The 22,603-nt window shown below is 37.5% G+C and overlaps 5 protein-coding genes across 9 annotated transcripts; 2 read left to right on the plus strand and 3 right to left on the minus strand.

The window, feature by feature from the left end:
- Window positions 1-58: 58 nt before the first annotated feature.
- LOC108143928 (cell adhesion molecule-related/down-regulated by oncogenes) lies at window positions 59-3,899 on the minus strand. 2 transcript variants are annotated; one of them, XM_017268512.2, is made up of 5 exons: window positions 3,687-3,899; window positions 2,305-2,463; window positions 1,862-1,977; window positions 1,584-1,797; window positions 59-1,363 (listed from the first exon to the last, which is right to left on the minus strand). In XM_017268512.2, the coding sequence occupies exons 2-5, from the start codon at window positions 2,414-2,416 to the stop codon at window positions 726-728; spliced, it is 1,080 nt and encodes a 359-aa protein (XP_017124001.1). In that variant the 5' UTR covers window positions 2,417-2,463; window positions 3,687-3,899; the 3' UTR covers window positions 59-725. The 2 variants fall into 2 exon arrangements, with proteins under 2 accessions (XP_017124001.1, XP_017124000.1); XM_017268511.2 differs by having other exon boundaries at window positions 3,567-3,899.
- Window positions 3,900-5,848: 1,949 nt separating this feature from the next.
- On the plus strand, window positions 5,849-6,836 carry LOC108143797. The gene is made up of 3 exons (XM_017268320.2): window positions 5,849-6,167; window positions 6,231-6,388; window positions 6,449-6,836. The coding sequence occupies exons 1-3, from the start codon at window positions 5,967-5,969 to the stop codon at window positions 6,654-6,656; spliced, it is 567 nt and encodes a 188-aa protein (XP_017123809.1). The 5' UTR covers window positions 5,849-5,966; the 3' UTR covers window positions 6,657-6,836.
- Window positions 6,837-6,992: 156 nt separating this feature from the next.
- On the minus strand, window positions 6,993-10,699 carry LOC108144036 (protein chibby homolog 1). Of its 4 annotated transcripts, none has more exons than XM_017268671.2 (2): window positions 9,400-9,546; window positions 6,993-7,533 (listed from the first exon to the last, which is right to left on the minus strand). In XM_017268671.2, exon 2 carries the CDS (start codon window positions 7,522-7,524, stop codon window positions 7,198-7,200), a length of 327 nt encoding a protein of 108 aa, XP_017124160.1. In that variant the 5' UTR covers window positions 7,525-7,533; window positions 9,400-9,546; the 3' UTR covers window positions 6,993-7,197. The 4 variants fall into 4 exon arrangements, with proteins under 4 accessions (XP_017124160.1, XP_017124157.1, XP_017124159.1 ...); XM_017268668.2 differs by lacking the exon at window positions 9,400-9,546 and adding an exon at window positions 7,670-7,999; XM_017268670.2 differs by lacking the exon at window positions 9,400-9,546 and adding an exon at window positions 10,610-10,699 and having other exon boundaries at window positions 6,994-7,533.
- Window positions 8,161-10,640, plus strand: LOC108144034 (paramyosin). The gene is made up of 5 exons (XM_017268666.2): window positions 8,161-8,303; window positions 8,380-8,749; window positions 9,406-9,903; window positions 9,955-10,154; window positions 10,355-10,640. Exons 1-5 carry the CDS (start codon window positions 8,269-8,271, stop codon window positions 10,563-10,565), a joined length of 1,314 nt encoding a protein of 437 aa, XP_017124155.1. The 5' UTR covers window positions 8,161-8,268; the 3' UTR covers window positions 10,566-10,640.
- LOC108144035 (vacuolar-sorting protein SNF8) lies at window positions 10,573-12,172 on the minus strand. The gene is made up of 3 exons (XM_017268667.2): window positions 11,603-12,172; window positions 10,854-11,000; window positions 10,573-10,790 (listed from the first exon to the last, which is right to left on the minus strand). Exons 1-3 carry the CDS (start codon window positions 12,070-12,072, stop codon window positions 10,643-10,645), a joined length of 765 nt encoding a protein of 254 aa, XP_017124156.1. The 5' UTR covers window positions 12,073-12,172; the 3' UTR covers window positions 10,573-10,642.
- Between the last annotated feature and the right edge of the window lie 10,431 nt (window positions 12,173-22,603).

The raw sequence follows: 22,603 nt of genomic DNA on the forward strand, positions 1-22,603 counted from the left end.
CCCCGAAAATCTTTTGGCTGAATATCTTCCTAAGGTTATGAATAATCCGCGTCTGGTGCCAGTTGGTTGATATATAGTATATGTTAACGCCAAGTTGTCGCATCAAATGGAACTGCAGGCAAATCTCAGATCTCATCAGGTGGATGGCGGCACTTTAAAGGATCGTTCAGGATGCTGGAACTGCTGGATGTGGATGAGGTTGCTGCTTACAACCTCGGTGTTGATAGTGGTGGTCTTAGTGCCCAAATGAGGACTAATTTGGAATTTCATAAGACGGAAATTTGGAACTTTGCTTCAATAGCTTGCCTTAGTAAAATTCAAACACAACCAACACATTCAACCAAAAGGCACAAAACAATATGTTATATAAAATTTTAAATGAATCTTAGGTGAGGGAAGGAGCCCAGATGACTTGTTAGCTAGGGTAATTAAATTATTCAACAATTTCCGCTAAAAACATATTATGTTTAAAATAGCACAAAGTAGCATACAAAGTAGCACAGAAAAACTCTGATTTGTAAAATCTTTTGTAGATTTTAGTTTCATGAAATGAGAAAGAAATGCACAGAAAAGAAAAATTAATTTTAAAACAAATTTAATTTTAGCATTTATTCTAAATCTTACATATATGTATGTACAAATTCTTTAACGCTACTTACAGTCTTTATTCATAAACTTAATAAGCGTAATGCAGCTTGCATCATTTCCGATTATGGCTTTAAACGTCAATTTCCTCCAAGGACGCACCTTTCCGTGTCCAGATCCTCATCCGAATCCATTCGCTGGCACTCACTGTGACCCTCCGAACATCGTTTGTACAACAAGTAACTGAACCACACGGTCAGTGGAAGTAATGCCAATCCTAAGGGCATTAAAAAGAGCAAAAGGAACTCCCGAGGATCACTGGCTGTAACACCCTCTTCGCTACTATCGTAGTCCGACCAGTACTCCTTTTCCGAATCCTCCTGAACGGGAATAACATCGAGGAATGCCTCCCGGATCTTGTGACCTCGATAACTGATGGCCACGCAGGCGTAATGGCCTGCATCCCTCAATCTCACTCCATCCAAAATTAGCTTGCTGAGATATATCTGTGGTGCCATCAACTTTTCGGCATCAGTGGACAGCAGTTCATATGTCCTGCCATTATAACGCACAATATGTGTGCTGAAATTGGAGGCAGTGGGTGTAGACGAGGCTTCTCCCACTGACTGAGTTGCCACATAGGTTTGTCGGCGGAACCACTTGATTGTGGGATGCTCCTCGCTGTGAACTCGGCACTGGAACACCACCCGACTGCCCACCAATGTGGTCTTGTTATTGGGATACGAGTCCACAAACTCGGGGGCAGCCAAAGAGGTATCTAAAATAATAAGTTGGTATCTTTAAAAACGTCTTTTTGAAATAAAAAAAAAATTATGAGCAAATATATGTTATTTATATTTTAAAAATTAGTAAATCAAAATTTTGTTTCTCATTTCGAGAATATATAAATTTACTGATTTAAATGTGTTTTTTTTGTTATATAATAAATAAACAAATGTTCTTTAATATTTAATATTTTAATAACTCGCACAACTCACTTTTAACATCCAACTGATAAGTGCGAACCAGTTGAACATCCACAGCTTGAGTTCTATCCCAAATGTGTGGATTAATGCTGCATTTGTAGAGTCCGGAATACCGTTCCGTCACATTCCGGAGCCACAATTCCGGACGACAAAGACTTGGCTCACAAGGCAGAGCAGTCCACTCATCCACGGACTCCAGCTGATGACAATTGTTTTCACTGCATTGCTAGAGTTTAAGAGTTAAGAAATGTATTTTAAAAGATTTAAGAAAAAGTATAGTCAATAAATACCTTAAAGTACCAATGTATCTTGATGTCATCCAACATGTTATCGTCCACCAAACCCTTGAGATTGCACTGCAGCTTGACATCAAAGCCGACTCTCTGTTGAATCAGCTCCGTGTTTTCTGCACCGGCGAAAAATATACAAAAAAAGCGAACCATTCAATCAAGGCAATGGCAAGAAAATTGTTTACTATTTTCTGTATCGATGATAGCCAAATTGACAGTATCTTATCAAGCGCTGTGCTCTCCAAAATTGCGATTAACCTTCTGGGCGTTTTGACGAATGAATGCGGAAACGTGGAGTTACAAAAAAGCTTTTAAAGTGATTTGAATCTATAGTAATTTTTGTGTCTCCCTCAATGGTTTATTATTTACATAAGATTAAGCAACTAAGGGTTAACCAGCTTAAAACATTTAAAGTAATTTTATAATAATCACCCATAACTCACCTGTATAGTCAACAAAAAAACCGCGGGATTGTTCGAAGCCGCAGAAACAAATGAGAATCAATAGCCAGATATGGCCAGACCGCAGATCACAAATCATCGGATCCATTTCCATTTAGCATATCCACGACATTGTCTTCTACTTGTTATCGCCACAGGAACCTGTCAAACACTTTAATTAGTTACTTTGGGGCACAGCACACACAACGGTCTGGCATTTATTTATTTGGCAATCCACTGGGCTGGCCATTCGTTCTATTCCCAAATGATCGATTTTCATTTAATTTCTTAGCAAACATTCGGTGCTCTCCAAGTTTGAATTTATTTATTTATTTACTTGGTCTACGCGGTTGCATTTCCACTGGCCCAAGCACATTTTTCACACATTTTATTGTGCGCTGTCGGCGATGAGTGTAAAAATCCACTTTTGTTTATTTACTTGGCCATTCGATGCGAACGGGTGCTCTACATTGGCTCACAAACACAAACACAACCACTTGGGCACAAATCCTTGGTTGGCTCATATATATAAATTATCAGAATTTCGCCTTCCATTTATTAATAAATAGTAAGTGCCATTTATGCAACAATAAATCATTGCCGCAGCGATAATGCCCGTTTATCAATTGAATGGCGGCTACCAAAGAACTTTCGGGGGCACTCGATCGATTGAGAAGCGCATAGAAGGGCTGTAACGGTGAACTGCTCGATACGGAAAGTGTGTTCAAAACTTAATGATCCATTTTGGAACTATGTGATGCGAAAAATGACTATTGTTGTGGAATATTTTTGATCCCATATGGGGATATAAAATATCAAAAATTGAGTTTTTAATACAGCTTGATTGGAAGAGATAAAGCCTTCACTTTGATTGTATTTTTATAGTCGCGAAACATGTAGCGTTGCTCTTTGTCATTTAAATATTCTGTATGCATTCTAATATAATAAATAAATGTGTGTTCCTCCTTTAAGTGGAATGTCACGAACAAATCATTTCCCGATCACTCTGCCCGACCACAAACACACAATACTCATAAAACACTTCTGATGCGAGGGACGTTTGTTTATGCATTTCGTTTGCTTTCCAAGATCTGCGATCTCAGCCCATTGTGATGGAGATTTATCTGTGTTGCCCCACTTGATTGGCATCGACTCAATTGATTTATACGATATCATTTATTAGGTGAAAAGTTGATTGTTTAATAGACAATTTGTTTATCGAGCTGGCCGAGCAGCGGAATCAAAATAGGAGCAAACACACTCACACTGTGTGTGGCTAAGACCACATGGACAACTGACACGATGGCTTCATATTCGCCATTCTTCAGCTGATACGGCTCTTTTTTTTTTGTTATCCGGAACTACGGGTCTGCTTCTCCGGTTACCTAATGCCACACAGAATTCCCCGTTTGGCCAGTGAATTTTGCGAAATTCGCAAAACGTTAGTGCTTCTCCGTCTGCAGCTCGAAATGCTTTTGTTTTTCTCCCGGCAATTGGCTATTGTGGTCGGTAAATACAAGTATTGTAGCCACATCGATCTCGCGATCGTTTTCTTCCGTACGCGTTCCGTTCGCGGGGCTGGCTATCAACAAACTACTGTAATACACGATTCGAACAAGTGTTACCCATCGGAGGCGACGGCAGCGGCCAATCGGCAGACGTGGGCAGTGCACTGGGAAAAACTATGAAACAAATATAAACAAAATTGAAAATGAACAGTTAGGAAATATAAATACTTCTTACCACAAAAATTTGCATTTATTAAAGAGTTTTTAAATTATCGAAATCTCAATTTTTTTACTTTAAACATTATCGCTGTAAAACTTGGATTCTAACTCTAAATACCCTTTTATAATAAACAATAAAAGCTTTAATTTTGTAGCACAAAAAGCTATTAAATTATTTTGATATTTGAAAATTTGATTTAGTAACTATACCTTGATTTCAAAAATCGATAGGTTTTTCAAATATTTTCAACAATTTTGAATGTATTTTTTTTAAGAATTTTTTTTAGAGTTTTTATTGAAGTTTTATTGTAACATACTTATATGTTCTGAATGGTTCCTTAATAAGAATTTAACTAAAAAAATAAAACACATTTTAAACCTTATTTTTAGTCTTATTCAATGTGAAAAAAGGGGATGAACATACAAAAGCATATCTTAAACGTTTGTTTGACTGACATTTTTTTTCAGTGTCCTATTGCTATTGGTGCTGGCATTGCTGGGAACAACAAAATAAATGTGTTTTATAAGCAGTTTTGCTTATCGCATATCAATATCGGTGCGTAAATATACAGTAGTCGATGGAGTGGACCGATATGGGGCCTAGGCAGACACCTATGTACATATCCAGTGAAGGCACCCGCACCCAATTCCGTTTCCCCCCCTGAAGATTAGACTAAGCTTTATCGGTCGATCCGAAAATTGGTATAGCTCGTCGAAAGGAGAGGAGATAAAGATACAGATACAGATAGAGAGTGGAGTAGCGGCGGAGGTCATGTAAATTCATGGAGCTATTTATACAGCTCATCGATGGGTTTTTATCACGGCGAGGGAGCTGTTCTATTGCCCGGGTTTATCGGCTGGCATGGCTTATCAAGCGGCCTATAAACGAAGCGGGAGCCAGCGGCAGCTCGTCGGCGGACCGCTGCGATAGCAATGCCACCGATGGCGTCTATAGATTGCTGCCAATGGCGACAACAATGCCACCAATTTGACCAGCTCCAATGCTCGCGCAACAAATCCAAATTAATGCCCAATGGGCTGGTCAACAAAAGCCCCCAGCCAGACCGCTTGATAACTATAGTATAACTCCCCCGATGGGCATGTGAAACTGATTAATGTGGCATTATAAATAGATCTCGAGTATGTGGTTGGGTCTTAATCGAAATTAGGTAACTTTGGGTCAAACTATATTTATGGTATTTACGATAAATAAACAAATGCGCTTGCTGCTCGATTTGATTTCCCTTGAGCCATAAACATATTGGTCGACAATTAGGAATGATAAAGGTTTTGAAAGTCATTTAAATAGAGTTATTTAGATAATTCTTAAGTGACTTTGTCAACATTTGCCAGTTTTTAATTGTAAAGATAAGTAAACAAATGCGCTTTCAGCTCGATTTAAATTTTTTTCTCAACCTGTATACACACCCCAAGTTATGCTCAATAAAATCAGTACGAAAATATCTCTTGACGTATTCACTTCTCCGCAGCCCAATTGGTATTGTACTTATTGCGGCGACTATTGCCACTGGTATTGTACTTGCGGAACGCAAAAAAATATATTTCAGCATTCTGAATTCATTTGAATTCGTACACAACCATTAACCTATTAGAGGTTGATAAAATCGTTGAAAGTCATTTAAATTAAGTTATTTAGATAATTGTAAAATGAATTTGTAAATGTTTACTGCAATTTTTTTCTTTTAAAACTTTAGATAACCACAAAGACTATTTTATGAATTTTTTGCAATACCTTTTTAAAATTATTAGTAATAATTTTTGAACAGGATCATGTCGCATTTGCATCTTAAGTTTACATTTCACATCGTATTTTGTGTAAAATCATAGATTTTCTGGCTTTGATTCCAAGTTGATCTAGGCATTTCTCACCAAAAATTAGTTAGATAACTTTTGGGGCTATATAAGAAGTTTAGAAAAATGGATAACAATCAGGACGATAATCACAGCTTTTACTTGAAGAACAAGGATGAAAACCTTCTGTACGTTGCCCCACATTTGGGCATTAATTCAATAGACAGCACGGTTGAAGAGGTCACTAAATCTGTAGACTTTAATATGGAGCAATCGGAAAACGAATTTAACCAGAGTGAAAGTGGTAGTGTTTCCATGGGTGGGCAGGTAAGTTTTAAAATAAATCAAAACTATTGTACAATTTATAATTTTGTGAGTAAAATCTGTTAGTCCGAATACAAAACAACGGATCAAGATCCCAAGATTGTAAAAAACCGCTTGAGGGAGAAGTACAGGGAAGCTCTTAAACGAGATGAAAAACTAGAGGCCGAAGCGGAAAGATCAGTCAATGAGCCAACTTCCGATATCGAGGAACGCCAGGCTGAACTGTGAGATCGAAAATAATTTGTACCTATAATATTATTTAATACCAATTTCGGTGTAAACAGAAAAAAGCGCCACAAAAATGAAATCGAAGCATATCAAGTGGTGCAGCAAAGAATACTGGACAACTTTAAGAGGGACATGGATAATCTTATGTTTAAATTCGACGCAGAGTTTTCTCGACTCAGAAAAGTGCATTCTGAGCTTTTGGCGGATAATCAATTGAAACAGGAGGAGGACTCCGCCGTTGTTTCTGGCACTCATCAGCCTTGATACGTTTTTAAGAAGTTTTATTTTTTCAAAGTAGTGATGTTGCACTTGAAGCTACTGGAAAATGTCATTAAACAATAGAAGTGGAATAGTTATTTTAGCTTAAATTATGATGTTTTAAATTGTATTTTATGAATTTGAGCCAAACAATTAAATAAAAATTATTAAGTTGAAGTACAATAATACATATATATATTTTAAAGAACAAATTTTAATATAATATACAATTTTTTTTAGACGATATTTTCAAATATAAACCACCTGTTTATATATATTGCTTGCTCTTAATAAATAGTTGTTTTTAATAACTGTTTATAATTTTATTTTATGAATTTAAGCAAAATAACTAAATAAAATTTACAAAGTTGAAAAACTTGAATTAAATGCAAGCGATTTCTATTTTCTGATCCGAATTCATGTATATTATTTCACAGGAATTTCAAATTCAATGTTTTCAAGAATATACCACTTATAAATAATTTATTATTATAATTATATTTATTTATATTTATCCCAGATATAATATTGCTCAAAGAGCTTCGTCTCACTTTTCCTTTGGCTTCAGTTCATTGAGTTCAGTGGCATGCTCGGCCAGCAGATCCAGCATAACCTCGATCTTTAGGTTGCACATATTGTTCTCCTCTTCGAGGGCCCGGAATTTCTTGTTTAACCTCAGCATATCATCCACGTCTCCCTTTCGCGACGAATGCATCCAGATGCCGTCGGCAAAGCGCAGCTCCTTGTTGCCCAGCGTCAGGGAAATCTGTCGGAAATCGTCCAGATCCTCGGTGGCCACAGGATGTCCAATATTGCACCGACCCTGACGCACGGGGATCGGCTTCGATTCGAACTTCTTGTTGAATAGCGGCATGGCGAGCGACTGAAATGATTAGTTGACCATTTTTCGATTACTTCACTATTTGTTTTGGCCGCCCCGTTGCCCAGGACAACGGACACTTGTCGGGGGTCAGCGGCCGTGGCAGGACTCGTGCCTCCGGGTTTTTTATTACACTTACTACCTGCTTAAAGGGTGGCAGGTTGTCACAGATTGACAACGCACAGCAAAAGTCTGCCAGTGGCATAGAACCGGTGATACAAAAAATTGTCCTCACCACGCGAGAAAAATACAAAATTAACTAACAAATATTTTAAAGATCTTCGAAAAGTGCAACTTAAAATCAGGGAATATTTAATTACAACCATGTAGCTTCAAAGCTTGCTTGAACTCAATCCCAAATATGTATTGTCAAGTGTCACTTAAAATTACTTTTCATGTGCTTTTAAATAACCCACTTGTATTTAATAGACCTGTAACTTTTATATAGATTTCAATATAAGCAAAAAAAAACACAAAAATGAATTATTAATTTGGGAAAAACACAAGGAATATAAAGAAATTAAAATGTATTTCTTCAAATATTCACAAACTCAACTAAATCAAGTTATTTCCTAATCTAATGTCATTAAAACAAAATTACAATGAATCAGAACTTTTATAAATTACAAAAATATTTAATCAATACCATAAAATAAAATATAATAAAAGACATTTTTAGAAGTGTTAACCTAACCTCCTTAAAATTCGGAGTAAAATGTGATTACAGACAAAACAAACATGACACAACCGGAAAACAAGCATGCTTTTCCAAGGTAGGCAAATTAAAATACCTTTGCGTGCAATTGTAAAGCCAGCATTAACCCATTACCATATTAACCCGCCTTGCAGCAGTGTGCGTGAAGTGGCCCAAGGAGTGGAGCGTCTGGTGCGGGACACCAACCAGGATCTACGAAACTTCCGGCAGGAGCAGGCCAATCTGCGGCACCATGTCAACGATGTAGTGGAAGAAAATCGCCGGCTAAACAGAGAGTTGGCCAAATGCCGGAATACCCTGGTCAGTGGGGACTACGAGGAGCTCAAGGAACGCCTTCTACTGACCAACAATGCCCTGGAGACGGCCAAGAAACAGGTGGATTCACTGCTCAAGGAGCGAAAGAGCTTGCAGTCCATGCAGGACTATTCGAAAAGGACCATCGAGAACATGGAACTGGAGCTCAGGAACTATCGCGTCCAGATGCAACAGTCCGGTGATGATCAGGTATTTACTTAAAAGGAAAAATTTTATTTAAAATGTTAAATCACCTCAGAGTTATTCGATATTTTTTTCAAATAATGAATTTAAAATATTCATATTTTTCTAGATTTAAAAGATCTGAAGCAAAACTTTTAATTAATAATACATAATTTGTATAATTATATTTAACAGTAAGCCACGATTTCTAGATATATATTTGAAAGCGATATTTATTTGAAAGCAATTATTCGATATTTATCCCAATGATTTTTAATTATTTGCCCTATATTTGTACATATTAGAGAATCTATATGGATGCTAAAATAAATATATTTTAGAGATCCTAATTTGAGTATATTTCATAGAAAGCTTTGAATTGATTGTAATTGACATTTATTTGATGACCAGGTATTTATTGGATAGGAAAAAACTCATTCCTGAAAACCCATTGGTTGATCAACTATAATTTGTTCAATATTCATGCCAATAATTAATTTAAAATATTTTCTAAATATTGCTAAAATAGATCAATTTTAAAGGTCCTGAAAATTGTTTTTATAGTTTTATTTCATAGCACATAGTAAGCCATGACTTGATTGTATTTGACGTTTATTTTAAGGACCACAAGCCAACGAATAAAATCCAAAATCTTCTTTAACGTTTTTGGAACTCACTTTTAGATCATCCAGCGGTACGCGAAGGCCGTAAAAATGCTGGAGGCGAAGGTGGCTGCCCAGCAGGACGAGCTGCGGATGCAGGCGGAGACCATAAAGGCGCTCCACGAGCACAAGCAGCGGGGCGGGGAGCAACTGCAGCAGCTGCAGTCGCAGCTGAAGGTTCAGGACCAGGATCAGGTCCGGGTGGCCACTCTGCAGAAGCAGCTGAAGGAGTACGAGCTGTCCCTCAGCCACACCCACAATCTGCTGGTGGAGAGCACGAGGCGGGAGACCACCGCTATGCGAAAGGTGGAGGAGGCCATCACGCTCAGCGAAGAGGCCACCAGGGAGAAGGCGGAGGCCATGAATCTGGCCGAGGCCTACAAGGAGGAGGTCACCCAGCTGGCCAGCAATATAGGTCGCATCATGGAGGAGGCTTCAACGCGTGTGGACACCGAAGTGGGCCAGCTGAAAAATAAACTCAAGCAGAAGGACGCGCTTATTACATCCATGAAGGAAAAGGTAAGGAAAACTAATAATTCTTATTATCTTAATTTAAATCTTTGTTTTAAGCTTAAAAAGGACTCAGCGGAACACAAATCGGTGGTTCACCTGCTGGAGACGCAAAACAATCGTCTAGAGCAAAAATGCAAGGAACTTTTGAAGCAGAACGACAAGCTGGAAGCCGAGGTGGAAGTCACCTATAGACGACTCAGCGCGTTGGAGCAATCGCTCAACGATTTGCAAGAAGAAGATGATCGAGATTCCAAATTGTAGGTATACAAAATACGTATCCATCCTTCTTGGTGGCTGTATTTTAAGACACTAAAAAAAATTAGTTGATCAATTATCTTTGTACGATATAAAGAAACTTTATACTTTCATAAATGAAACTAATGTGATCACTTCTTACAAATTGTAATAAATCTTCAAGCACTAAGTGTTTTTTTTTTTTGTAATTTAATATTTGTAGGAAAAAGCACTACGAGACTCAAATGGAACGCTTCCTGTCGAAGCACAAGACCATGAAGTCCAACTACCGCACGACCATGGACGACATCACGCAGCGCTTCGAGTCGGTTATCTACCAGCTGAGAAAGGAGAACTCCGAGCTGCTGGCGGACAACGAGATGCTCAAAAGCGGCGCCGCCGGAGACAGCTTGAGGCAGCCACTGCAGGCCTAGACGCTGATTTTACAGTTGTACAAAGATATATATTTTATGATTACCATTGTACAGATTAAATTAGTTGAACGAGAACACTAAGAGGCGACGGCAGTCTGGGCATTGCGGCCGGGAAACAAGCTGGGGAACCAGTAGGATGGCTCCTCCTCCGCCTGTTTGTCAATCCAACAGAGGCCCTCGCCGAGCACCTTGTCCAGTGAGTGTTGGGCTCGATAGTCGCTCCAACTGGGGAAAAGTGGGGAAATCTATTAAACATTGAATGAAATGAAGTATAAAGAGAGCAAATACCCCAAGTCCTGTATCAGCTGGCCTTTCGTTACACAGCCTTGTTCGGTATTGGAGGCTGCGTTCAGAATGTTGGTCTCCTCCATGCTCAGCTCTCCGGGAATGGACTGAACTATGTACTTTCCCTTGCCCAGTTTGTGCACCACAAAGCTGAAAGTACATTTTTGAAAAGAGTGTTTTGTTAATAAATGAAGTGTAAATAATTCAGGTTTACATTTTGTATTATACCCACATGTTTTGTTTAAGAGCTATTAAATAAAATTAAAAATCTTAACTTATAACATAGAACAACAAATACTTTAGTTTCTAAAAGTAATTTACAAAAACTGGCAAAAGCCTATTTATGTTTTGCGGGATATGGTTTAATTGTAATAAAATATGAGTAACTTCGAAAAAAATGAATATTTTTCATAGGATATAAAAATCTTTGAGCTTCATATGGGTAGTATGCAGTCTGATCTTCACCATTGTTAAAGGTACATAATAATATATATATATTATATTTTAATAATTATAATATTTACTCTCGACCATAACCCAAATTTTTCATTTTTATAGGATCAAAAAAGATCAACAAAATTTTAAAAACATGTAATTAATTTTTAAATTATTATTGTTATCATTATTATTATATTTAGTGGTAAATAAACAGTTTTGTAGCCATTAACTGTAAACCCAATTTGATCCTTAACTAATCATGTGGTCTACTGTATTTTTAAAATATTATGAGTTATATAGGAAAAAACCTTTACCCATTGCCAAAGATGCTCAGTTTCTTGGCTGCCATAAGGATGTCCTCCTTGGTGATCTCCTGGTGCACTGAACTCTGACCCCTGGCGGCGATGAGTCGTCGCCGCAGCTCGTCCAGTTCCATGAGGCCACCGGTCTTGTGATTGGCAGCCAGGCAAACCTCCACCACCTGGACACCCAGTTCGTAGTAGAAGTCGCCCATGCCGAGGACACTCCAGAATCCTTTGCCGGTGGCCAGGGGATCCACTCCGATGGCGGCGCACATCTCCTGGAACTGTTTGCGAAACTGGGAGTTCTTGCGGATGTCCTCCTTGTGTTTCATCGCAAATTCCTCCAGTTTCACCCGAAAAACATCCATTTGTTTGGTCATTTGCTCCAGTTGATTTTCCTGCAGGTCGGTTCCTTTGTCCTTGTACTTCTCCGCAGCTAGTTTCTGCTGCTGGATGGCTCCCAGGCCCACACGACGCCGCATTTTTGTTTAATTTCAAGATATTTATTAAGAAAACAATTATTTATCCAAAGAAATTAATGCTTAACAACAATGACAACCAGCTGATTACGTTTAACGTAAGCATTGCGCTGTTACGTTATTTTAGCTTACGAAAATGTGCTGTTAGTTGGCAGCAGCTAAATGTTAAATATAAAGTGCTGTTAGGCGCAATGTTAGCTCATCTATGTTAACTATTTGAATTTCGTGGATGGATGAAATTTCATGAGCAAACTAAGAAGCAAGAAACATTTTAAAAAGTTAAGTTTGTTTAGAAGGGGAATATGTATATTTTGTTACAAATAAATTTATAATATTTTCACACCTTTACACTGACACTATTTGGGCTTTTTGATTGGCTTTAAAATAAAAATGTATTTAGCCTCGACTAAGCTACTTTAAAATATAAGATACATGTAAAAATTTAAATTGAAGAGTTTTTATGCCCACTTAGGGCTATTATTTTGACTTTAATTTAAATCATTATGCATTTCTGCTATGAATTTCTGTTAAACATTATTTAAACAAAAATATACTAACGAACTACACTTCTATTCCATTTAGGGCCATCTGTTGGCAGGCTTAAAACTAATATAAACTGCATTTGTCACAACTTTCCCTCAATTAATGTTTAATGGACCGACCGCCCCCATAGATCAATCAATAAGCACATCGAATTTGGGGGTTAAAAAAAAAACCACTCGCAATATGACGAAAAACCATGACAAGAGGGTTTTCATCGAGGGGCCCGCATGATTGGGAAAACGTCATCAGATCAGCTGCTAATATATGCGAACAAATCTATATTGTTGGTGAGCGAGCGGACACTTAAAGTCATTTGTGTTTATGATGCCAGCGGAAATCGAACCCGCTGATTAAATTTCTCATCTGCGGTAAATTTTACCCATCCCCAAATGTGAATCATTCAAAATGCAGATTCAGCGGATTTCGTCAGAGACGGCATTTTCTGTGCTGATTAATTATGCGAACGGAGAGCGCCACAAACAGAAATGGAAACCACCGAGCTCATTAATAAGCCTCCGATTTGTTTTTGGACTCCATCTGCGTGGCGATGGCATTTAGCACCACTTAACGGTAGGAGAATCGGTCGATTAGCGCGGTACCGTCCCAAAAATCCAGACCCGAAACTCAGAAACCCGGAGGCACTCGACACCGATACCATTACGCCCAGTAGTCCGGGATATATGGGATGATATGTTTGTCCACAGCCGCACACGTTCCACCGACCATCAAGTGGGCATACACGGAAAACAAAAGATCAAAGATCAAACCGATTTGATTCAGATGTTCATTTTCACTAGCTTGAGATGACTATTATCATTTGACTGCCAAAGAAATTTAACATTACTTTAATGATATTAATATCACATATTTGCAGTTCTTATATCACAAGAAATAATACAATAATGCAGGAAAATTAAAATCAGATATAGTTAGATATTTGCTTAAAATTACGACTATTAATTTTATTTTATGGAAAAAGAAAAAATACATCATTTGTGTTTATTGATCAGAAGAAATAATACGATTTTATAAATAAAATAATAATTCATATTAATATGGTATTTTCAAAACAACAATCGTATATATAAATTAAGATCGTATATGTTGATTTTAAACATTCTGCTCTGCATCATTATAAATTATAAAGGTAGTCAATGTATTCAAGGTATTTTTTTACTTTAATTATATTTTGCTTGCGATCACATTGACTTCCCTTTTACAATATTTCTATTTTCAGTGCACAATAGTCTTCACACAAATTAATATTCAGAAATATTCATATTCATATGGCCATATGTCCATATGTCCAGTAACTAGGGCAAACATCGAACTCGCATACAACTCGATGGATTGCATAATGGCTTTGTTAATTGAAAAATCTTGGAATGTCTATTAATAATCCACATCGATGTGTGGCTATATATACTTAAGGCAATTTGTAGCGATGTAACAAGATATTATAACGGGTGGGGGCTACAGAGTTTCTGAATTTTTAACTATAATAAACGACGCTGGTCTGGTCTCTGTAAGACTTAATTAATCACAATTTTTCCCAATGAACCCTAAGCTCATAATGGAAATGTATATAAAACCCAAATATCTATGTAAATAAACATGCCTATAAATAATTTCCTATTGATGTGCAATCAAATTTCATATTGCACTGAATTGCGAATGCAATAAAAAGTTGCTCAAGTGAAGTGATGTCATTATTATATTTTGCACAAAATTATTAAGAGCCTAATAGATCAAATAATGTAAAGAAACTAATTGTAGTAACTATTTTCAAATATTTAAAAATTTTAAGAAATCTATCATCTATCATTTAATTTTTTAAATAAAAGCCATTTATCTAGACGAAACGCTCTATCCCAGCACCTCTTGCAGTATTTTATTTCTGAATTTTATCGCATTTGTGTGCATTTCCTTTTCCATCTGTTGGCGTTGACTGGATGCGCAATTATTTGGACAGGAAGCCAGCCGTGATCGCTGAAATCGCTGAGATGAAATGTACGGATAGGGATACGGGTACGGGTGTGGTAAATATTTATTTACGTTTCACCGTAGTCGCCTGACTTGCAAATGCAAACCAAACCAAGCCAAACCAAATAAAACGCGCAGCCGCGCACAAAAATTAATGGAAATGCAAGAGGAAAACCGAACTGAAATAGCACCAGATAAAAATAAACAAAATGCCGCTGACTGACAAAGGGCCAAGACACGAGCGAGCAAACGAGGGAGTCTAAGTCTGATGACACACAAAGAAAATACAACTACTTCAAATTATACAAGAGAAAAAAAAATTTTGAAAAGCCCAAAAATATCAGTCTTTTGAAGTAACTATTTCTGTGAAAGGATTTGTAAAATATTCAGTGCACAAAGAGAGTTTTGGCAGACTAAAGTTTTATTTATGATATATTTTTAATATTTTTCAAATTAACTTACAAATTGTGCATATTTTAAATTGTTTTAAAAGCATAGTTAAGCCAACTAAATATCAATATTAATATAAGATATAACCTTTACAGGCTGACAAATTAGGTGGTTGATATTTAGGATTCCTTTATGGTATCAATATTTTTAAGATGCTGTTATCCCATTTGTATAATAGCTTAAAAAAATAGTTTTACTTAATATATTCAATTGGAGTATATTTAATTAAAATACCCAAAATTTCTTTGCAGTGCAGTTAGTGGGTGATGATGCAATGCGGGATGTTTGACAGTCGAGGGCGAAATATTTGGGCAGCTGACAAACACTGCAGTGGACCTGGACCATTGCCATTGCATGTAATCAGCCAAATTAAACGCGAACTGCAATATGCCAGAAATAGTTTGCCGGGCCAACAGTTTGACCAGATGCTGTCAGCTTAGTGCACCGCCAGATACAAAGATACACACAAAAAGAGGGGCAAAGATACAAGATACGGAGATACATCAACATCAGGCGGTAAGACAGGCGGAGCAAAACGGCTGCCTCTCACACTGACCAGCTCATTTCATTTGATTTTCCATGCGCCGCAGATCGCATTACATTAATAGAGTCCATTCACATTTTCCCCCGACTCCGACTCCTTGGCGTGCATATGAAATGAAGCCACAGAGGAACCAGTAACCACCCGTGAGGAGAACAAGAGGTCACCACTCCCTGGCTCATAATTCATCCAAAAACTGTCGAGGAATGGGGGGGGGGTTGGTATAGGAAAATGGAAAACTTTCGGCTTACAAAAGAAAACTCTTTTGTTCGCGGCGAGTGGCAAATAATAATAAAAAATTCAAAACGAAAAGAGAGGAAATCTTAGACAATGCAGCAACGAGGCAACGAGGGCAATAAAAACTGGATAAAACTGGTGGGAAATTAAGGAAAAATCTTTGATAGTGCTTTGGGTTTGAAATAAAACCAGTTGGAAAGTTGTCCGCCGCAGCGATCAATTATTATGCTGGCGGTTCTCTGTTGGCCGCTATTGTTTGTGCATTTTCCAAGTGACTGCACCGAGAAAATAAAGTTTTCTTAATTTTGTTTTTATTATTTAAATAATAGGGGTATACAATTTTAATCCTAAAAATATCAAATAAATTGAATTTTGGTGTTTTAACGATGTCTTCACAAATCGTTTTCTTAAGGTACTTAGTTAGTTTGACATTATAGCTAATTTCCCTGGACTTAAAAGATTAAAATTAATTTATTACCAAATTGGTGACTATAATCACAAAATTAGGTAGGTTTTCAAGAAAAAAGTCTTCTTTCTATCAACATTAAATTTAATTTTTGTTTTTGAAAGCTAGAATAAATCGGATAAGCGATTAAAAAATTATATATTTTTTTTAAACTATTTTTTCACCGTGTAACCCCGCTTCCCCGTTTTTATGGTAGCGACAATTGTCGCTAGTTTTCGCATTTCCAACCAGTTTGGGTGTGAAAAGTAACGGCCCGAGATCGCGGACACACCCAAGGCAAATAGGAATCCGCAAGTGGGTCAGTCAACTGGGAACATACGAAACAAATCGCGACTTATGGTACATGTACAACTGGCGTGTTGCATGCAACAACCTAGCGAGGCATGGCTGTGAGTGACCCACCGGATTTGATTTATGCCCGCGACCCACTTCAGCAGCCATTTACACATGCGATTTGTCTTAGGTTTCCCTCGCGACGACTGAATTGTGAATTGTGAATTGTGAATTATGATCTCGGTCAGTGGTGGTGGTCAAGACATTAGCATTAGCTTTTTATTCCCGTTGGCCAGTCACACGATCATCGCAGGGCCAGCTGGGCTGAACTGGGCGAAAGCGAAGAAAACCACCGCCCCAGAACCCGAGATCTGTGTAGCCGTAGACCCTATTTTGAACGGGCTGGGGCTAATTACGGCCGGCAGTGTTATCTATTATGTCCAGCGCTTAGAACCGGACACCCAATGCCATCGGAGGCGCGTGAGATTTATGAGGCAGCAGACGTACTTGCAGAATAAAATACAAAATGAAAAAAAAAATGGAAGAGAAACCCCAGAACCAGAACTCGAACCATCCACTCTGCTGGGTGCAATTAAGCGACCAAGAGTCACGTAGAGTAATTGTAGTGCATATAGTATAGCGATCCGTCCGCAACCAGGAAAGATAAATGAAGCAAATTAGCACTCGGCGACCCGGACAGGAAAACTGGAGGGAGGGGGAGGGGGGAAGGGACTCAGGGCAAAAGACAACTCATAAGGCGAAACGTCGCAGCTAAAATGCGCTTGCCGAATTTCGAAAGCAGAGAATCTGAATCATAAAGCAGTTATCAAGAAGCGATAAAGCAAATTGTGTTTAACTTATCAAACTTATTGGTTCTTATTGTCATACTTAAAAAGCAAAAAAACAACTAGATTTTTGTATAAGCAAACTGAAAACTCTGTATCTCGATTTCATTAATTATCTATATTTTTTGCTAATTAAATATTTTACAAAAAACAAAATATTGGTTGTTCTTTCCGAAACTAAAAATAAAGATAATTGCCTTTACCAACTCAAGATTAAATATATTTAAGCCTTCGGAAAAAATATATTTTATAAAACTCTTTTTTTTTGCTTAAACAAAATAAACATTAAAATTATATATACTTTAATCAAGACCTACAATATCAATAAACGCACACATTAGTGATTGATCAACATAAAAGAGTTTCGTGAAATGGATCGCATCTCTTTCCAATAACTTTCTTTTAACACTCAGTCTGAGTGGAGGAAATCACCATCGGGGACAATGAGAGCAATCAAGACCTGGCCTTAATTACAAACCCCCTATAAACGAACTGGCATGGGAACGTGTAATTCTATCTCTCGAGTGTCCAATTGATACGCATTTATCGCCCCTCCGAAAGTTCCTGATTTGATCTCGGTGCCCTGTTCAAAACCGCATATCTCAACCCTTTTCCCCTTCCCGCTTCGGTGTACGTTTTGTTTTTGGCAAGGCCATAATAAAAGCCAAATAAAAAAAAAAAAAAGGGAACAAAATTAAACCCAAAGCGGACAACGACAATTCCTGGGCTGTCTATGCTTTTTGGGGAGCAGATGTTACTTTTGGCGGCTCAAAACGAGAATTCTTTGAGCCGGCTCCGTCTTCGTACTCCGATTCTCCGGCTGCTGCTCAAAAAACAAAACCAGAAAACCAAAAAAAACGATGAAAACAAGGAAAACGAGACGCTGGACGAGGCGGGAGAAAGGAAAAAGCAAAGCACTTGTTCCAACTTGAGCAGCTCAACGAGATATTCGAACGCGTGTGAGGATGTGGAAGTGCACTGGGAGAAATTGGTATACAAATAGGTGGTAGATCGACATTATTCGCAAGGTAATTCTTATTCTAAACTGAATTTCTAACAAATTATTATTGTGCAATGTACATACATATACTGGCAAAAATTACTACTTAAGATTTAAAACATATCAATCTTAAATAAAAGTGCTATCGTTAAAAATGTTATGTTATGTTTTTATTAAGAAAAATATGCTGTAGTTTTAGATTACATTATTTTCATATTAAATAATTAATACAAAATTAATGAATAACTAATAAGCTCTAAAAATATATTTATAAAAAAAATTTCAAAGTTTTTGCTTTGATCTTATAATATTCTTTGTACAAAAGTAGATTTTAAAATCAGAAAAGCGGACTTTGGCAGATAAAAACTTAATTTTAGCTTACTAAGGTTAATAATATATAATAAATATTTATATAACGACATAAAGATAGAAATCCGAGGATGATAACCGGATAGTGTCCTGACTTTTTTTCACCGTGTAAATGGGGATGTGTTTCAAGTGCGGAAACGGGAAGAGGAAGAGAGAAAGGGAGATGTGGAGCGGGCAGCGGGTGCAGTGGGAAAGGGAGAGGGCGATTGCACCGGGCTGTGTCAGATTCAGGTTTTGGTTTTGGCGCAAAAAAAATGTGTGCTCAAAATTACCAGCAGCAGGTATTCGCACTCGTATTCGTGTTCATATCCGTGTCCGTGTGGCACCGATGATGAGGGCAGCCGCATCCACATCCACATAGCCACATCCATATAGCCACATCCACAGCAGCAGCCGCAGAAATTGGCGCAAAATTTACAGATGCCTCAAAATATAAAAACGCAAAATGGAAAGCAACTGCAGCGGGACAGGTTCCATCTGCATGAGTTCGGCGTTCAGTTTGTGAGGCATGCCCATGCCAAAGACGAGGGCGATCGCAGTGCCACCAAACCCAAGGCCCCCACTTCCAATTTGAATCCCCAAGCCATATATCCATATATACCACCCCCTCAAAACTCATCCACGCACTAAAAATAGGCTGACACACGGAATACACGGAAAAAATCAGACAATTTCCCAATTTAACTTTATTAACTTAACCCAAAATGTATTCCATTATTAGTTTTTACATTTATTGCACACCTTGTAAAAATTAAATAAAACACGATACTTAAGTAATTGGAGATACTTTCAGCACAACACTTTCAATACTAAAGGTCTAGATTTGTTCTTGTGTATTTATCTAACTTCCAGTCAGGTTTGTAATCTGAACATATATTTATTTACTTGTTTACTTTGTTATTAGACATAATAACAATCTATTTATCAAAATCATAATGTTCTTTACAATCTGATTATAAACATTACCCACCTTATTAAGTTTTCTAAACAAACTATTAAAATTTTTATTGCATAAATAGTGTAAATAAACAAAACATTGCTTGACACGAAATAGGTGAGCTTGTCGTCCACATTTTTCTTTGTTTTTTAAAATACATGAGTCACCATTTTTTTTATCATTTTCTTTCACATTTCATGTCCTTGTGACTCATGTATATGTCCTTTCCACTTTAAAGGAAATGCCAATGCTATGATCAATACTATTTCAATTCCAATTAAATTAACGATTTATGCTATTATGTTTATTAAAAGGGAAAGCTTTTGTTTTAGAGGAAATAAGTCAAATCATTGTAATATTAATAAATGTAATAAACATTAACTCGGCTTCATTAACATCTGTCGAGTATAAAGAGTATTCATTTTGTGATTTTTCTCTGGTCGAATTAAAACAAGAAACTATATTAAAACCCAGCTTTAAATGAAACAAATATCTGCATAATTTTTGCAGTGCCATATGCATATCTGCTAGATACATTTCACCCAACCGTATCTGCAGTTGTTGTTGTTGCCACGCGCAACCCGGACAAAAATCCATATTGCACATTGCACACATCAAAAAAAAAAAAAAAAAAAAAAAAGAAAGGAGGGGACTGCGACTGAGACTGGGCTCTTTAATGAGCTCATTTATTAATTAGACGAACGTGACGTCAACCTCTGTGTATCTGGATCTGGTGTATCTGGTACTCCCTGCAGTATTGCGACATTAAAACAGCAGTTAACCTCATGAGCGGCGCGTGCGACAGTTCCATTGATCGGTTCCGTTGGGTTCACGTTCATTCTTTCCATTCTCTCGGGGTCGGGGTTACTTGGTACGTGGGCCATAAACTAATTTCAGCCCGGCCAGGAAAAACAGCTTGAGTTTTTCCGCAGACAAGCTGCGTTCGGCGGAAGTGACGGCGGGAAAGTAGCCCATCGGTAGACCCAGACACGTACCCAGAAAACATCTAAAAGATAAAAATATTCAGACACTATACTATACCTGCACACACGCACACACTCGACACACCCTGACATGCATTCAAATAATGCCCAGTGAAAAATCAGCGCAGCTACGAAATCAAAATAAGTATAGCTGAAACGCATTTCGTAGAAATGACGCAGTCTCGAAAAAAAAAGGGTGGCAGATTTGAGGAAAAATCGGAAAAGAGGGGATCCGGCTATGTGCAACTTTCACACATTTCCAAACTGCATTGTTCCCCTTTCGAGTGCCTGATTTTTATATAGATTTTTTGGCGCGAGGGTTGGTTTTTGCATAGATTTACTGGCACCACTCCGACCTGTGCCACCGATCCACTTCCACATCCACATCCACCCGATCCCATTTGATCCTCAGTCGCAACCCTCAACCCTCAACCCTGAATCCTCAACCCCTGTTCACCTCTCAAGCAGGTAGTTGCCAATCCGAATTTGGACATCGCGCCAAAAAAAAAAATACAAATAAGGAAGGGAAAACAATAATCATCTGTATACAGTGATAGCTGGTGTGTAAGTAACATTAAAGGAAGGTAATAATACCCAAAAACCAGGTTAAATTTGGTAAAAATCGTAGTACTTTGTTTTTAAATGTTGAATACATTTTCCATAATATTTTGAGTTTGTATTGAAACACTTCCAAAAAATTCTTTCCTTTGTATTTTGTTTTTATAAATTAAATGTATTCTTAACACCCTAATTAATATACACTGATTGCTGGTGATTTAAATAAATAACCAAAAGTCTACATAAAAAGAAGTTACGTTAAAGTTGAATACATTTTTCAAGTTATTTCAAGTTTATAATAAAATACTTCCCCAAAATGCTTTCAATACATTTTATGTTTAAGTAATTCATTCTATATTACCTTAATCAATATATGTACAGTGATTGCTAGTAAATTCATATACTCCGATTTATTTAAAAAAATAAATTTGTATGTAAAAGAAAGCTTTATCATCATTTCTTGCAAGGACCCTTAAGTGCCCTAAAATCACTTAAATTTTTTTTTTCACATCTTTCCTTTTACGAGTTACCACTGTACGCTTGAAAACAATAATAAATCGCAATCCTTTGGGCGCGGCCTTTGTCCGGGGCCACTCTTTAAAATGACTAATCGGTTCGGCGGTCAAAGAGCCAGACGAAATGGGCCTGAAGATGAGGACCCGATCCGAGGGCCCGATCCAAATATCATACCAGCTGCTCCACAGTTCCAGTCTCTCGAAGATCAGTTCACGGTTCTCGGCTGACTCAGCAACTATTAAAATTGAAATGAGTTGTGGCCCACATTGATACGACGGCGAGCAACTCTCGTAGTTGCCAACTTCTACCTCTATTTCAATGCGGTTTTTCAACTCTTTTCACTTTCGTTTGTTCAAGTTACGCTTGAATTGCCGCCGCCAGCGCGAAAGTGTTTTTTTTTTTTTTTTTTTTGTGTTTTGTTTACATATTTTACCACTCTGTTATAGAGATTGTTCCTCAGAACATTTTATTTTTCCTGCGGCAAGTTATTATTTTCTAGGCACGTCTGGACAATTAGGTCGTTTAATGCCGCATGAAGTCCGTTTCGACCTTGAGTTAGGGCCCCAAAACGCGCTAACACATCAACTAGTTAGCGTTTTAGCTTGGTATTTGTGTGGGCCAAACAAAAACAAGCCGGGAGTCTAGCATAACTAATTGTATTTACACGGTCTATAATTGGCACACACAAAAAACAGATTCACTTTCCATAATTGTTACATGTAAATAATCAATATCGTAGGTCCGTCTAGTATTTACCATAGAAGGGGATATACTACATTATTCCGAGAGTAGAGATGATCTCTCATTAAAGCAAGTACTCTTTGTAGTTAGTG

This window comes from Drosophila elegans, unplaced genomic scaffold (assembly GCF_018152505.1).
Source record: "Drosophila elegans isolate 14027-0461.03 unplaced genomic scaffold, ASM1815250v1 contig_468, whole genome shotgun sequence".
Classification (NCBI taxonomy): Eukaryota; Metazoa; Arthropoda; class Insecta; order Diptera; family Drosophilidae; genus Drosophila; species Drosophila elegans.

Coding starts and splice junctions, on each gene's coding strand:
- LOC108143928 (XM_017268512.2), bottom strand. CDS start 2,416: ATGGAAATGGATCCGATGATTTGTGATCTGCGGTCTGGCCATATCTGG. Junction 1,978..2,304: donor TTTTTTTGTTGACTATACAG/GTGAGTTATGGG, acceptor TCGCCGGTGCAG/AAAACACGGAGCTGATTCAA. Junction 1,798..1,861: donor AGATACATTGGTACTTTAAG/GTATTTATTGAC, acceptor CTTAAACTCTAG/CAATGCAGTGAAAACAATTG.
- LOC108143797 (XM_017268320.2), top strand. CDS start 5,967: ATGGATAACAATCAGGACGATAATCACAGCTTTTACTTGAAGAACAAG. Junction 6,168..6,230: donor GTGTTTCCATGGGTGGGCAG/GTAAGTTTTAAA, acceptor AAAATCTGTTAG/TCCGAATACAAAACAACGGA. Junction 6,389..6,448: donor GAGGAACGCCAGGCTGAACT/GTGAGATCGAAA, acceptor CGGTGTAAACAG/AAAAAAGCGCCACAAAAATG.
- LOC108144036 (XM_017268668.2), bottom strand. CDS start 7,735: ATGCCACTGGCAGACTTTTGCTGTGCGTTGTCAATCTGTGACAACCTG. Junction 7,534..7,669: donor TGCCACCCTTTAAGCAGGTA/GTAAGTGTAATA, acceptor TAATCATTTCAG/TCGCTCGCCATGCCGCTATT.
- LOC108144034 (XM_017268666.2), top strand. CDS start 8,269: ATGACACAACCGGAAAACAAGCATGCTTTTCCAAG. Junction 8,750..9,405: donor AACAGTCCGGTGATGATCAG/GTATTTACTTAA, acceptor ACTCACTTTTAG/ATCATCCAGCGGTACGCGAA. Junction 10,155..10,354: donor GATGATCGAGATTCCAAATT/GTAGGTATACAA, acceptor TAATATTTGTAG/GAAAAAGCACTACGAGACTC.
- LOC108144035 (XM_017268667.2), bottom strand. CDS start 12,072: ATGCGGCGTCGTGTGGGCCTGGGAGCCATCCAGCAGCAGAAACTAGCT. Junction 11,001..11,602: donor CTGAGCATCTTTGGCAATGG/GTAAAGGTTTTT, acceptor ATGTACTTTCAG/CTTTGTGGTGCACAAACTGG. Junction 10,791..10,853: donor CAGCTGATACAGGACTTGGG/GTATTTGCTCTC, acceptor ACTTTTCCCCAG/TTGGAGCGACTATCGAGCCC.